Below are 14,710 nucleotides of genomic sequence, written 5' to 3'. Positions count from 1 at the left end.
ACAGAATTCCTGAAAGGTAGGGAGGTGGGTGGGGTGGGGGTGTGGGAAGGTTCTGTTGAGGGAAAAATGCTTCCACAGCATTATTATCCTGTCAACAGCATCACATCTTGTATGACTTTTTACGTTCCCTTCTGTTCACTGAGTTCAAAAGTTGCTTCCGACGTGAAAACCTGTCAGTTGTCTTGTTTGGGTGAATGGTATGTATTCAACTGATCGATAGTTTTGAGAAGAGTGTGTGTTAGGGAAGTGGTTGCTGTCACAGATGTCACCATGGATGTTCTACCAGATCAAAGAGGAGATGTTCAGGCTGCAGACAGTAATATCTATGGCAGAGTACATTCTGTGGGTCATACTAAAGTTCATTGGAGCTCCACTGAAAAGTATGCAGACTTTCAGTTCAAGAAATTAATTAATTGCTCTAGCATTTGGCCCTTACTGACTGTGGTGATTTAGGTCCCCCAGTAGGAAGGAGGGTGGAGGCAGTTGTTCCATTAGGTTCACCAGCTTGTGATGATATGTGTGTCTGTATGGGTGGAGGTAGATATTACACATCATTACTGTAATGAGCAGGTGCACATAGTCTGCCACAACTTTTAATGCAATGTTTAGAGGCACTACATGGCAATGTGGACACCTTCACATGCCTTCTCACTATAAGCCTGATTTCCACATTAAGTGTTACTATTTTAAACATTAGTGAGGTGGATTTCGAAAATTGTCTCTCTTGTAATGCTGTGAAGGATAATGGAGTAGATAGCCATCAGTTGATGCAGCTTTCATTCACCACCATTTTTGCTCAAATTCAACACCTTTGGTACAAATTTTGCTGTCTCGCCAAAACATTCAAGTAGATTTCATGGTCTGCATCAAATCATATGCCAACATCAACAACAACTTCTCTGATTGTTGTTCGGTGATGATTCATAATCATATCTTTCTTTTTTCCACATTTTCATCAGCTGCTGATGTGCTGGGGCATGCAGAACATTCGTTGTCTTCAACTTCTCCATGGCCATCTTGGAAATGCTTATACCACTAATAAACCTTTGTTTTACTAATAGCAGACTCACCGTAACCAATATTTAACATTTCTAAAAATTTATTCCATTTTATTCCATTGATATAGCAAAATGTAATGCAAATTCTCTGGCCCATTTCAAAAAAATTAATAATTACCATGCATAAGCAACCATGCGTAACCTTCTTGACAACTGATGACAGACTAAACATAAGGCTACCAGTGTACAGATACATTTCCGACATGTTTACCAACACAACAATGAAAAATCATGCAAATCGGATAATACAACCCGAGAAATTAAAAATTACTGATACCTTTTGAACACATCTTGTACATCCATTTTGGATCAACAGCGATCCGTTTCTCATTTATCTAATGCAGAAACTATTCCTTGTTTATCCACAATATTTTTGATGCAAAACAGAGGCTGTGTTGTAGCATACCAAGAACTGGGTAAATTGTCTACCCTAATTACCTCTTGGATACCTCTCAGGCCACTGCATGGCCAAAGAGTGGAATGCCATGAGATAGTACGCATCTGCATTTCTTTCTGAAGAGACTGCCATATTTGTATGGTCATTATTATATGAGAGCTTGAACTGTTTAATTGCGGAGTGTCCACCCTGATGCTACTTTCTCATCAGAGGTTCACTATATGGGCAACACTCTGCCACAGCAAAGGCCACACAGCTCCATGTTATGCTTCTGGTGTATCATTGCTTTATTGTCCTTGGGACAGGCATCTACATCTCAGCAAACATGAGAAGTTTGCACAGCTCAGGCATCAGCAGTGCAAAACCCTGCCTTGCCAGGAGGGACTTTTTTTTTCTTTTTCTTTTTTTTTTTTTTTTTTTTTTTTTTGGGCGGGGTGGGGGTGGGGGGGTTCCACGCACGCACGCACGCACGCACGCACGCACACACACACACACACACACACACAGACAGTCTCTGGCCACCTCCCTTGGCGTCCAGAGACAACAGTGGTCACGTGTGCGAGTTGTGGTTGCGTAAATTATCTTTGTTGCTAATCCTGTGTCTTCTTGAGCAGCCCTTCCTCCTCCTCCTCCTCCTCCTCCTCCTCAAGAACCTCATTACAGTTGTTCGATTTTTGTGTCAAGCCAGTTCTCATTCCCACAGGATAAACCAGCAGCCGCATTCACTTGATAGAATATCACTGTCATCTATCTTTGTATTTTATGGCTCCATATTTCTGCTAACTGCGCCACAGACAGCTTAGAATTTGTTAATTTGAACATTAACTGCTCTGTCTTTTACATTTCAATGCAATTTCTTTTTCACCCTTTCGCCTTTCTTTAGTTTTCTGACAATGGAAAATAATAGATCTGATTGTAGAAGCCCAGATTTTTCTAGTAAAAATCACATCTTCACAAACTTATTCATAATACCACAAAAATGTTTTTTTACTACATAACATACTTGTACACACTGGAGAAAGTTGATTACAATGTTAGCATCAGTGAGGTCCACTATCTCATTACTTCATCCTTATACCCAATGAACAAAAATAAATATTTATACTTAAACAGCCCCAGCTCATATGACTCCAGAGTTATTACCCATCACCCACTTCGGACACACAGGACATCACTGACAGAAAATTGAAGTTTTAAAATCACTAACCAATGTTGCAAATAATTACACAAGTCAGACAAAAATTAATCATTCTTTTACACCTATTGCAAAACTAAACGGACAGAAAAAGCAACGCTTCTAGTATATACAAACAATTTATACATACATTGTTTCTATTTTCTGTACGACCTACGTATACTCTCAAAAGTTATCTCATAAATGTAAAAAATTTAAATCCACATCTTGTTTTACATTAAGATAGACATACATTGTTGTTAGACCTTCAACTTGTTCTTCCCTCTGAAGAGTAAGTTCATGAACAGCAAGTGCATAGGAATGTTCTACTTGCAAAATCGGCTCCAATGCTGGAGAATGAACTAATTTGTGATAGACAGCAGAAAACAGTTCTTCATCTGTTGCTCCTTCAGGCTCTGAATATTCCACAGTCTCCTAAAAGTGATATACGAGACTGCGAATTTTTATGTACTAAATGTTACAGATGATTTATTGTAATTATAAGTCACTTGAAAAAATTAAATACTAACTGTTTTGAAAGATTTCTCCCATGTCTTAATTACATCTTCAACATCTGTGTCACCTTCTTTCGCCACTGTAACAACTTTATCTCCCATTTTATCAAAAAACATCTGTGTTTTCTCTTCCAGAAACATTTTGAGGGCTGCAGTCAGATCTGAAACATTACAATTATCATATTCAAAAGAAAAGATTATTCAACAAATTTAGCCCTTTACAATATCAGACTGTACCACAAATTTACTTACTGAAATATCATACAGATACTACCTAATTAAGTTAGAAAATGAGGCGCAGCATCCTAAAATGTATCATCACCACTGTCTGAACCAGCACTTTAGGGATCTATGGTACACTTGAAACAACAATATGGAAAGGATATCAACAATGTAGGGAAATGAGATTGCTACTTACCGTAAAGAAGACACACCAAGTTGCAGACAGGCACAATTAAAAGGCACTTACAAAAAGGCTTTGGCCACAGCCTCCATCAGTAAAACACACACACACACACACACACACACACACACACAAGCCCACCTCATGTACATGACTACCAACTCCAGCATCTCTGAGTGGCAGCACATGCAGTTGAATATAACACACATTATTTCAATGGCTACTTCACTACCCGAGCCATCTGGAGTCTTCCCTCCACCACAAGATTTTCTGAACTGCGCAGATGGGAATTATCTTTAAACACACTCTCTGCTCCCATAATGGTAACATACTGTCCCCACACTCTCCACCCAACAGTTTCCACCCCCCCCCCCTCTGTCCTACCACCTCCTCCCCATTCTCATCTCCCACCCTATGTATTTGCAGCCCTCTGTCAATTCATCTGTCCATCTTTCCCCACTCCTCTCCTTTTTTCCTCACTACCCTGCTCCACAACTTCCTGATGCTATGCCTGTCGGCAGTCTAGTCCCTACACACTCCATCAAACAGTGTTGGTCTTTCACTCCCCACTCTTACACTACTATCCCTTCCCCTTCCCCACCATCACGAGACTGCTGCTTGCATCCCACATGATAGTTGCATTCCAGCCCAAGATGCTGGAGTTGGCGGTCGTGTGTGTGTGTGTGTGTGTGTGTGTGTGTGTGTGTGTGTGTGTGTGTGTGTGTGTGTGTGTGTGTGTGTGTTACTGATGAAGGCAGTAGCCGAAAGCTAAATGTGTCTTAATTGTGCCTGTCTGCAACCTGACTTGTCTTCTTTACAGTAAGAAACAATCTGCCTTTTACTACATATGTTGATATTCCTACCTGGAGTTTCCATTGTTTGAATATGGAAAGGATAGATTGCTACTCCTCATGTAGAAGACAGGCTGAGTCGCAAACAGCCATGATGAGAAAAATAAAAGAAATATTTCAGCTTTCAGACTAAGTCCACCTGAAAAAAAAAAAAAAAAAAAAAAAAAAAAAAAAAAAAAAAACATTCGCACAACAACAGGCACTCAAGTGTTAGTTTCCAGAGACAGAGGTTGTGTGTGTTTTCTACTTCAGGGAGTACTTTCTCCATAAGCTGAAATATTTCTAGCATTCTTTTTCATTGTGCCTCTCTGCAACTCAGCACCTCCTCTATGTGGTATATTTCTGATTTTCCAGTCTGGACTTTCCATTGTTTAAACACTCAAAACACTATGACCAGTTCAGTACTTTGCAAAAAACAAAAACAAAATTTTAGCACCTTCAAATTATGACATCTAAGAGTAGGCCTATAACCAGCAAATGCTTGCAAAAATGACACTCACAAATACTAACAAATCAGAAGTTCTACTCTACTGCTCACACAGTAATACCACATGCATAACATTTTGTATTGTCAAAGTGTAACACGTCACTTGAGTAGCAACCAGGTCTTCCATTTAAACAGAAATCATGGAATCATTTGTAATACACTACTTTTCATTTAATAATGTGACATTTATGGGAAAAAAACCACAAAAAAATGATCGTTTTGAGTAGAGGATCAGAAACGAAAATTGGACATACAAAGTGAACAGGGTTTCAACAATAATGGAGAAGTAAACAATCAATCAGTAATATACAGCCCAATTTCTAATTAAGATATTGATAAGAAAAATGATTTAAGTTTTCATAGTCATAAGCAAATAGTAAAGGATGGCTGAAATCACAAATATCTGGAATAACAACAATGTACAATATCCAGACAAAGTTTCCCGAAATTACTACTAGTACTACTACTACTACTACTACTATTGCTGCCACTAAAATAGTTGCACATAAGTAAGACAAAATCATTATGCAACATATTGCTGAGCTGGCTGGCTGACAACTTACAAAGAAAATGGCTTTAAGAATATCTACATGTTTGAGGAACTGTGCAGTTATTCAGAGAAAATATTTTATATTTATTTTACTCAAGGATAGCAACAGTGATAGAAGTTACACATGTCACAGTAATTGCAAAACAGTTTGAAATTTGATGAGGCATTTTCAGTCTGCTAGCCCAGAGCTTGGAGCTGACAGAGTAATGCTGTTAAAAGGCACTAGTCATCAATTGCTGGAAACCTTTCTAATTAAGTGTTGAATGCCTAGCTCTTAACATACATTACATAAAGGTTTCACATCTTCCAATGCAAATGATTTGTTCTGTAAATTTGTTATCAGTCAAACTGGCCATATACAGATGACAGATCTTTTTGCATTACTTAATTCTGAATGCCTGCAACCTTACAATGTGTCCATTTTCTCTAACTGCATTCACTGACCATCTAGCCTGGTAATCACCTACTAGGATGTGAGAAACCACCTAAAAACCACAGCCAGGCTGGCTGGCACACTGAACCTCACCGTTAATCCACAGGGCATGTTCAATCTGGGGCCAGCACACCTCCCTGTCCCAGAAGTGTCACTTTAACACATGTGGCTACACACTCAGGTAACAAGGGGACAGCCATCACTATGCAGATTTACTTCTCTACAGATGGTCGACTGTAAGCCTTCAACAAGTTGTAGACCGTACACACAGAACTAAATTTCAGGAAGGACCTATTGATGAAGCTTTATCAATTTACAATCAGATAATCTGATCCAATTTCCTTCAGCATGCTTCAGACTATCAAGAATCCACAACAACAAATCAATGCAGAACAGAAATGACTTCCCACACTACCTATGAAGGTCAACTGTCATACGCTTGTGCCCGTGTGTACAAGGTAAAGATATGTTAGTTAAATGATACAACATGCAAAATAGCTTCCAAGGACAGTTCCTCTACTTAACCCAGTGATCATGCCTGTAGAAGAATAAGTAGTTAAGAGAGATGCCAGCAAGCTAGAATCAACTGAACTCAGTCACGCTCTCCACTCTTTTGACCAAAAAGGCACACTGAATAAACTATGACTTTGAGCAGGGCATTTGGTGCATGTTGAACTAACAGGCTCTGTTGATGAGATAACTCAACAGTGAATAATTTTTTTGTATATAGGTTTCAACATGCAATATTTCAACAGAGTATTTTTTATACAAAAAATGATAGAATTTCTCTAAAATTACTGCTCAGTTTTAACACTGGGTGCACCAATATGTAATTATTGCTGCACCATAAATGTGGACTGCACTTCACACAAAGTGACAAGCTTTCCCTATGATATTTCTCTCTTAACAGATTCCTTTCTTACATGTCATTCTTATAGCCCAGTTATGCACCCAAACACATGGAGAGAGATCTGGTTTTCTGTTTCTTATTTGTTTCTTTATACATCATCCTTTCTTCAGTTATATGTCATTAGAGATGAAAGCTCTGGATTAGTTTCATGTGACATATGTCCAAACTTAAAAGTCCGTAAAACAGTGGAATAGTTCTATTAAAAATCTAATCAATTCCTGTAAGCAGTCTACCCTCAGTAAGGCATTAAGATTTCAATAAGGGACTGTGGTTGTTAGCAAATATTACATCACAGAGCACTTTCATAGTCATTACAAAAAATGAAACATTGTGTTTACACCAGATATTAAACATAATAATAATAATAACAATAATAATAATAATAATAATAATAACAGACATGGAACACTTCTGGAGCAACATATGGTCAAACCCGGTACAACATAACAGGCATGCACGGTGGATACAAGCAGAAACAGACTCATACAAGATGATACCACAAATGCCTGAAGTGATAATTTTGCAACATGAAGTCACCCGAGCAATTAATTCTACGCACAATTGGAAAGCCCCTGGAAATGATAAAATAGCAAATTTCTGGCTAAAGAAGTTCACCTCAACACATTCACATCTAACTAAATTATTTAACAGTTACATTGCAGACCCATACACATTCCCTGATACACTTACACATGGAATAACCTATCTGAAACCTAAAGATCAAGCAGACACAGCAAACCCAGCTAAATATCGCCCCATAACATGCCTACCAACAATCTACAAAATATTAACTTCAGTCATTACACAGAAATTAATGACACATACAACACAGAACAAAATTATAAATGAAGAACAAAAAGGCTGTTGCAAAGGAGCACGAGGATGTAAAGAGCAACTGATAATAGATGCAGAGGTGACATATCAAGCTAAAACTAAACAAAGGTCACTACACTACACATACATTGATTACCAAAAAGCTTTCGATAGTGTACCCCACTCATGGTTACTACAGATATTGGAAATATACAAAGTAGATCCTAAATTGATGCAATTCCTAAACATAGTTATGAAAAACTGGAAAACCACACTTAATATCCAAACAAACTCTAATAATATCACATCACAGCCAATACAGATTAAGCGTGGAATATACCAAGGAGACTCATTAAGTCCTTTCTGGTTCTGCCTTGCTCTGAACCCACTATCCAACATGCTAAACAATACAAATTATGGATACAATATTACTGGAACATACCCACACAAAATCACACATTTGCTATACATGGATGATCTAAAACTACTGGCAGCAACCAATCAACAACTCAACCAATTACTAAAGATAACAGAAGGATTCAGCAATGATATAAGTATGGCTTTTGGAACAGACAAATGTAAGAAAAATAGCATAGTCAAGGGAAAACACACTAAACAAGAAGATTACATATTGGATAACAGCGACTGCATAGAAGCGATGGAAAAAACGGATGCCTATAAATATCTAGGATACAGGCAAAAAATAGGAATAGATAATACAAATATTAAAGAAGAACTAAAAGAAAAATATAGACAAAGACTAACAAAAATACTGAAAACAGAACTGACAACAAGAAACAAGACAAAAGTTATAAATACTTATGCCATACCAATATTGACCTACTCATTTGGAGTAGTGAAATGGAGTAACACAGACCTAGAAGCACTCAATACACTTACACGATCACAATGCCACAAATATAGAATACATCACATACATTCAGCAACAGAAAGATTCACATTAAGCAGAAAGGAAGGAGGAAGGGGATTTATCGACATAAAAAACCTACATTATGGACAGGTAGACAATTTAAGAAAATTCTTTCTAGAACGAGCAGAAACTAGCAAAATACACAAGGCAATCACTCATATAAATACATCGGCTACACCACTGCAATTTCATAACCACTTCTACAACCCTTTAGATCACATAACATCAACAGATACGAAGAAAGCAAATTGGAAAAAGAAAACACTTCATGGCAAGCACCCATATCATCTAACACAGCCACACATCGATCAAGACGCATCCAACACATGGCTAAGAAAAGGCAATATATACAGTGAGACAGAAGGATTCATGATTGCAATACAGGATCAAACAATAAACACCAGGTATTTCAGCAAGCATATTATTAAAGATCCCAATACCACAACAGATAAATGCAGACTTTGTAAACAACAAATAGAAACAGTAGATCACATCACAAGCGGATGTACAATACTAGCAAATACAGAATACCCCAGAAGACATGACAATGTCGCAAAAATAATACATCAACAGCTTGCCTTACAACATAAACTTATAAAACAACACGTTCCTACATACAAGTATGCACCACAAAATGTACTGGAGAATGATGAATACAAATTATACTGGAACAGAACCATTATAACAGATAAAACAACGCCACATAACAAACCTGACATCATACTCACCAATAAAAAGAAGAAATTAACACAACTAATCGAAATATCCATACCCAATACAACAAATATACAAAAGAAAACAGGAGAAAAAATTGAAAAATACATCCAACTGGCTGAGGAAGTCAAAGACATGTGGCATCAGGATAAAGTTGACATCATACCAATTATACTATCAACTACAGGAGTCATACCACACAATATCCACCAATACATCAATGCAATACAGCTACATCCAAACATATATATACAATTACAGAAATCCGTAATTATTGATACATGTTCAATTACCCGAAAGTTTCTAAATGCAATATAACATATACCGTACAGCAAAAAGGAAGTGACGCTTGATAAAGGTCCGCGTCACTCCATTCCTCACCAGACTTAACGTCTGAGAAAGTAAAGATAATAATAATAATAATAATAATACACACTTCTCACTTATGTAACACGTCTAACACGAACTTTTTCACGAAAAGGCCAACCAAACAACCACACACCGCACATGCTACATTAATGATTTATAAGTTGTCAAATCTAAAATCACTTATTTGACTGGTGGAAGCTTTTATGGTGTAGAGTTATTAAAACTAGTCTTCTTTGGATTTTTCTTTATTTCTTTCTAAGTGCACTTATTAGACAAGACATGACACCAATGTTGGAAAAGTATGTATTTATCCAAGAATGATTGTGGCATCATAGATGTCTGATTAAAAATTGAAGGACCTCAGTTTTTTTTTTTCTGGCACTTATTTTCAGTTGTACCAACATTTTGTACACAAAGTCTAGTTTAATGTTGTCTCAAATATCCCATTCAATTTTATGTAATTGACCGAGTGACCTAGTTCACACGACACAGGAAGGCAAGAATATGCTACTGTAATAGTTTTTTGTTGGTGCTGAGATATATATATATATATATATATATATATATATATATATATATAATTCCACCTCCTACTATGACCCATGATGACATCAGTATGGTGGAAACAGCTATTTCCAAAGTAGACAATATGGTGACAATGATGTCACTACACATGCCAACAAACGCAAACAAAACTGACACAATAATGTCTCACTCCAAAAATAAAGCGAAACTAATGGTACAATCATGGAAAATTGGGGGGTTTACAGTGAAAACAAGACAAATATAATAATAATAATAATAATAATAATAATAATAATAAATCACTGCATCATTCTAAAACAAATAATATAAAAAAAATTGAACTGCAACATTCCACTACACCAACAAAACCACAGGAATCAGACATTTCCCTTGACCTATATAGCTCAACCACAGCTATCAATACCAAAAAGTCAACACATACAACTCCAAAAAGTGGAACCAAAAATCCCAACAGCTCAAAAACCCAAATATCCCAAATTCACTACATCAATTAAAACACAATCAACCTACCATAAAATATACAACACACAAAATCATCACAATTACTATAGAAGAAAACCAAAACAAAAATTACTTACCAACAATAATGTCTCACTCAAAAAATAAAATGACACTAACGGAAAAAGCATAGAAAATTGGCGGTCATATCATCACCCATCTCAGAACATAATGATACACTTGTGAACTTCACTGTCATATTCATATCTAACAAATAAGCAATAAAATAAAATAAAATAAAAATATTAGACTTCTTTCCACCAACAAACATCTAACTAATCAGACCTAACAAAAACCCTTAATAACTCTTTAAAAACACTTTCACAACCTATGTTACTACACCACTACCTAAACACAACACCACATTAGCATGATGACAACCTAAACTCAAATTAACCCAACACCACACGTTAAACTCAGCATGTTCACATCCAACCACCAGACAGCACTGTCAAATACAACACATCTACAACACAACATCTACAAACACAACCAACTCAAAAACTCTGCACTCTAGTTACATCACTCACACCACCACCACCATTATGTCACAGGTCACAGCAGACGGGTGGAATTGGACACTTCCATTGACATTTTTAAGGTATCTTAAGTTCACAAGTCATAATCAGGAGCTCAGTAGGTTGCAAGTGAACAAAATTAATTTTCTGAATAATTAGACTCAGAGGGAAAAATTATTATTCTAATGTCCCAGCATATAACTTGTGTGTTCAGTAGTTGGATAATCATAAACGAAAGATTAGATGCTTTGAAAATTGCACTATTTTCTACTGAATAAAAAAATTTGAAGACATGGCAAAAAAAGTGATGCCTTTATCTGAATGTCCCAGAGTCCTAAAGAAAAAGTTGGTGAGTTGTCGCCACTGAAATGATGTAAATGAAACATCAGAAAAATCCTATTCATAAATCAAATGAGGTGCAAACAATTGTCAAGCAACAATTGTGTTACACATTTAGCCTGGCAAACATATATTTTTCATGTACTGAATGACCAGGCAAAGGCAGCTACAGATATTTGAAAGGGGGGGGGGGATCAACTGAACCTACAAATACTGGATGCCCAGCTTTGTCCCAGAACATAAGGATGATGTGGCATACTAAGTCACATGTGCACAATACAGAAAGAGAACATAACATTGAGAATATTCATTTTGCATATATATTAGCTTTTGGATTGCAGGTTGTATGGCACTCTGATCTCTAGCGTAGCCTGAACTCTAGGTTAGGTTAGGTTGGGTTGGTAGGTGACAGTTTGGTTGAGTGTTGGCAACATAGTACTGAACACTTCAGTTAATCCAATACTGACTATACAAATAAACTTCACTGCAGTTATCTGCCTAAAGGATCTACAGAATGGAAGTAGAACACAGAAGGAAAACAATATTAGACTAAGTGAATAAGCTCACAATCCCTACAAGATAGTATCCTTGCAAGACAGTATCAGACCTAGTCAACGAACACAGGAAGAAACTCATCTCTTGCTCAAATACCTGTAGTTTACATTAATTTAATCAGTATTTTATAGATAGTGTAAAGGAAAGTAGGAGAACTACATGAACTAGTAATAAATTCATCAATTTCTTTGAAAACTAGAAACCTGTGCACTATGCAAAATGGAAAGAGAATATATCCAAGCTGCATTGTAAAAAATGCACAAATCAGTGAGCCAAGACACTTTTGCCATGCCCACCACTGTTCCAAAAAGGATAACTGAAATAATAATTGCCTACCTAAAGGTTATTCCCAGACTTCCTAGCATCCCCAGTACCAGTTTACAAAACAAGGGGAGAGGGGGTGGGAAGTAGGGGGAAGTGAAAGCCCACACTACAGGCCTGTCTCCATAAATCCAGTGCTGGCTGAAGTGATGGAATCTACAATGAAACACTACATTTTAACTTATTTTGAAGACAGTGACCACTTTCATGATGTGCAGCACTCTCTTGATAAGGCAAGACCTAGTCAACAAACACAGGAAGAAACTGTGTCGAGTTGCCCAGGACACAATTAAAAAGGTAAATCATGCTTTTTAAGAAAGATAGTTTATAGCACTGATACACTGATCTCAGTGAGGCACTTAATTGTATCCCTCAAAGCTCTGCTTACTAAATTAAAATCTTATGGAATTGGAGGAGCTCCCCTGGCAACTCTTTAATCACATCTAACAGACATCAAGTTGCATCAATAAAAGGAGCAATCTCATGTGAAGAAAAGTTACACCACCACTGGCCACAAGGATCCTTACTACGAACTCTTGTTTTTTATTCCATAGTTTACACAGTTTTCAGACACAACATTCATTGTTAATGAGATGAACAACGTGCAAGCTGTACAACAAGCAGATATTCTGTTCAGTCAAGTGAAGGAATGGGTCATACAAATAAGATAAAAATATATGAAAACAGTACACAGAGGGTAACATGTAGCCTTAGTGACTGTGGAGCACTGGGTAACACTGGAGCTGTTATACTTCCAGGTTTCATCATCAACAGTAAATTAATTTGGGAAGTACACACTATACATGTGTGCATCAAACTTTCAAAACTCCTCTACCTTCCGTGAGATAAAGCATTATAACAGGAAGTACCTATTAACAATCTACGCCTTATTTCACAGCCACTTCAGCAGTGCACTGTTGCTATGGCACCATTCTGCAGGATACAAGAATGTTCTACTGCTCTGGAAGAAAGCATTACATCTAGCACAAAAAAGAAAAAAATGGAACGTTGTAAAATGACCTTTGCTAAATTAATAGCTATTATTGTTTACAACTAATGTGTTCCACAGCCTCACTAACACGAAGCTAAATCACAAAACATCCACCAAGTTGCCTCAAATTCACCATTACAACATCCAGCATATGGACAGGCCAAGATGTGGACTGACCATCGCACAAGTTAGTTCTCCAATGGTGGCCATAAAAATGTTTAGTGCACCACCAAAGTGCGTTCAGCCCTTACCAGTGGATGTGTTCAATTCAAATGTGTTGGGTGCCTAAACAACACGCACTACACTCTGTGGGTGAATTCTCTTCTAAGGATAGAGCAATGACAACCAGACTTATTGATATTGCACCCTAAATGTTATAATGTTCAATTCATTCTATTATTATTGTAGATTAAAGTAAACCTGACGCAATGCACTCAGTCCTAACTGGTAAATGTTGTAGCACTTGTAATAAATGACAATACGACAAATAACAATATTACAACAGCATTTAAGTTCATGTAACAGTATTGTGAAACAGTCCTGGAGGGATATAAGCACCTGCTACACCAACTACTATGTCAGTGTTACAAATAAAAATTAGACTGTGGAAAATTTGGTGTACCTTCCTCAGCATTACTTGGCAAGTTGAAGAATGCCATTAATCGTTCGCCGAGTTCTTCAGCAGTTCCCGAAAATGGGACATAAATTGGCACTTCAAGCTTGTAATCGAACTTAATCGTCCAGGAAGGATATGTGAAAACAAATTTTGTTTCCATTGTACTGGCAGGTACAAGTCTGTCACTTGTAGCATTAATATCGAATACACTAGACATCAATGCTCAGGGTAGTTTTGGCTTATGTATTAAATTCTTCTGTCTACAACCTTCTATACTGTCAACACTTTAACCTCAGACACCCTCCAAACATCGATGATAGATCTGAGGTTAATGACACGAAGCAAAGGTTGTAGTGTACTTGGCTACACAAAAGCGTCTCGCGACAGAATGTGTGCGTTGGTTATTGCCTAACGTCATTTTATTCTATCGCGTACAGTATTGTGACAATTTGTCTTTGTTATAAACTAGAAAATTAACAAAACATGCATATGTTTATGACAATGAAAAGTAAGTTTCGATCTGAGCAAAGGTTTTATGAAATATAAACTCGAAAATAACTATTTACTAAATATAAATTATATGTCCATTGGCTTATTTTCATTTTCTCTTTTTCTGAATGCATCTAATGCAGCTTTTTCTCCAACGAAGTGCCTGCTGTACGTCTTGATGAAGTGCAGTGATAGTTTCCCGAAACGATAGTTTCCCGAAACATTGGATTTT

General features: G+C 37.0%; 1 protein-coding gene across 2 annotated transcripts in view; it reads right to left on the bottom strand.

The window, feature by feature from the left end:
- Positions 1–14,341, bottom strand: part of LOC126248084 (protein C12orf4) — a 142,720-nt gene extending 128,379 nt beyond the window's left edge. Inside the window, exons 1-3 of one of the 2 annotated variants that reach the window (XM_049948742.1) lie at positions 13,996–14,341; positions 3,160–3,305; positions 2,883–3,064 (exon numbers count right to left, since the gene is read on the bottom strand). In XM_049948742.1, the coding sequence (XP_049804699.1) occupies positions 2,883–3,064; positions 3,160–3,305; positions 13,996–14,206 (539 nt within the window). In that variant the 5' untranslated portion in view covers positions 14,207–14,341. Of the gene's footprint in view, positions 1–2,882; positions 3,065–3,159; positions 3,306–13,251; positions 13,311–13,995 lie in introns of those variants that run through there. The other variant, XM_049948743.1, reaches the window with a different exon arrangement.
- Positions 14,342–14,710: the final 369 nt, after the last annotated feature.

Source organism: Schistocerca nitens, chromosome 3 (assembly GCF_023898315.1).
Source record: "Schistocerca nitens isolate TAMUIC-IGC-003100 chromosome 3, iqSchNite1.1, whole genome shotgun sequence".
NCBI classification, from domain to species: Eukaryota; Metazoa; Arthropoda; class Insecta; order Orthoptera; family Acrididae; genus Schistocerca; species Schistocerca nitens.
The sequence above is the reverse complement of the archived record's forward strand: the minus strand, read 5'-3'. Positions and strand labels throughout refer to the sequence as shown.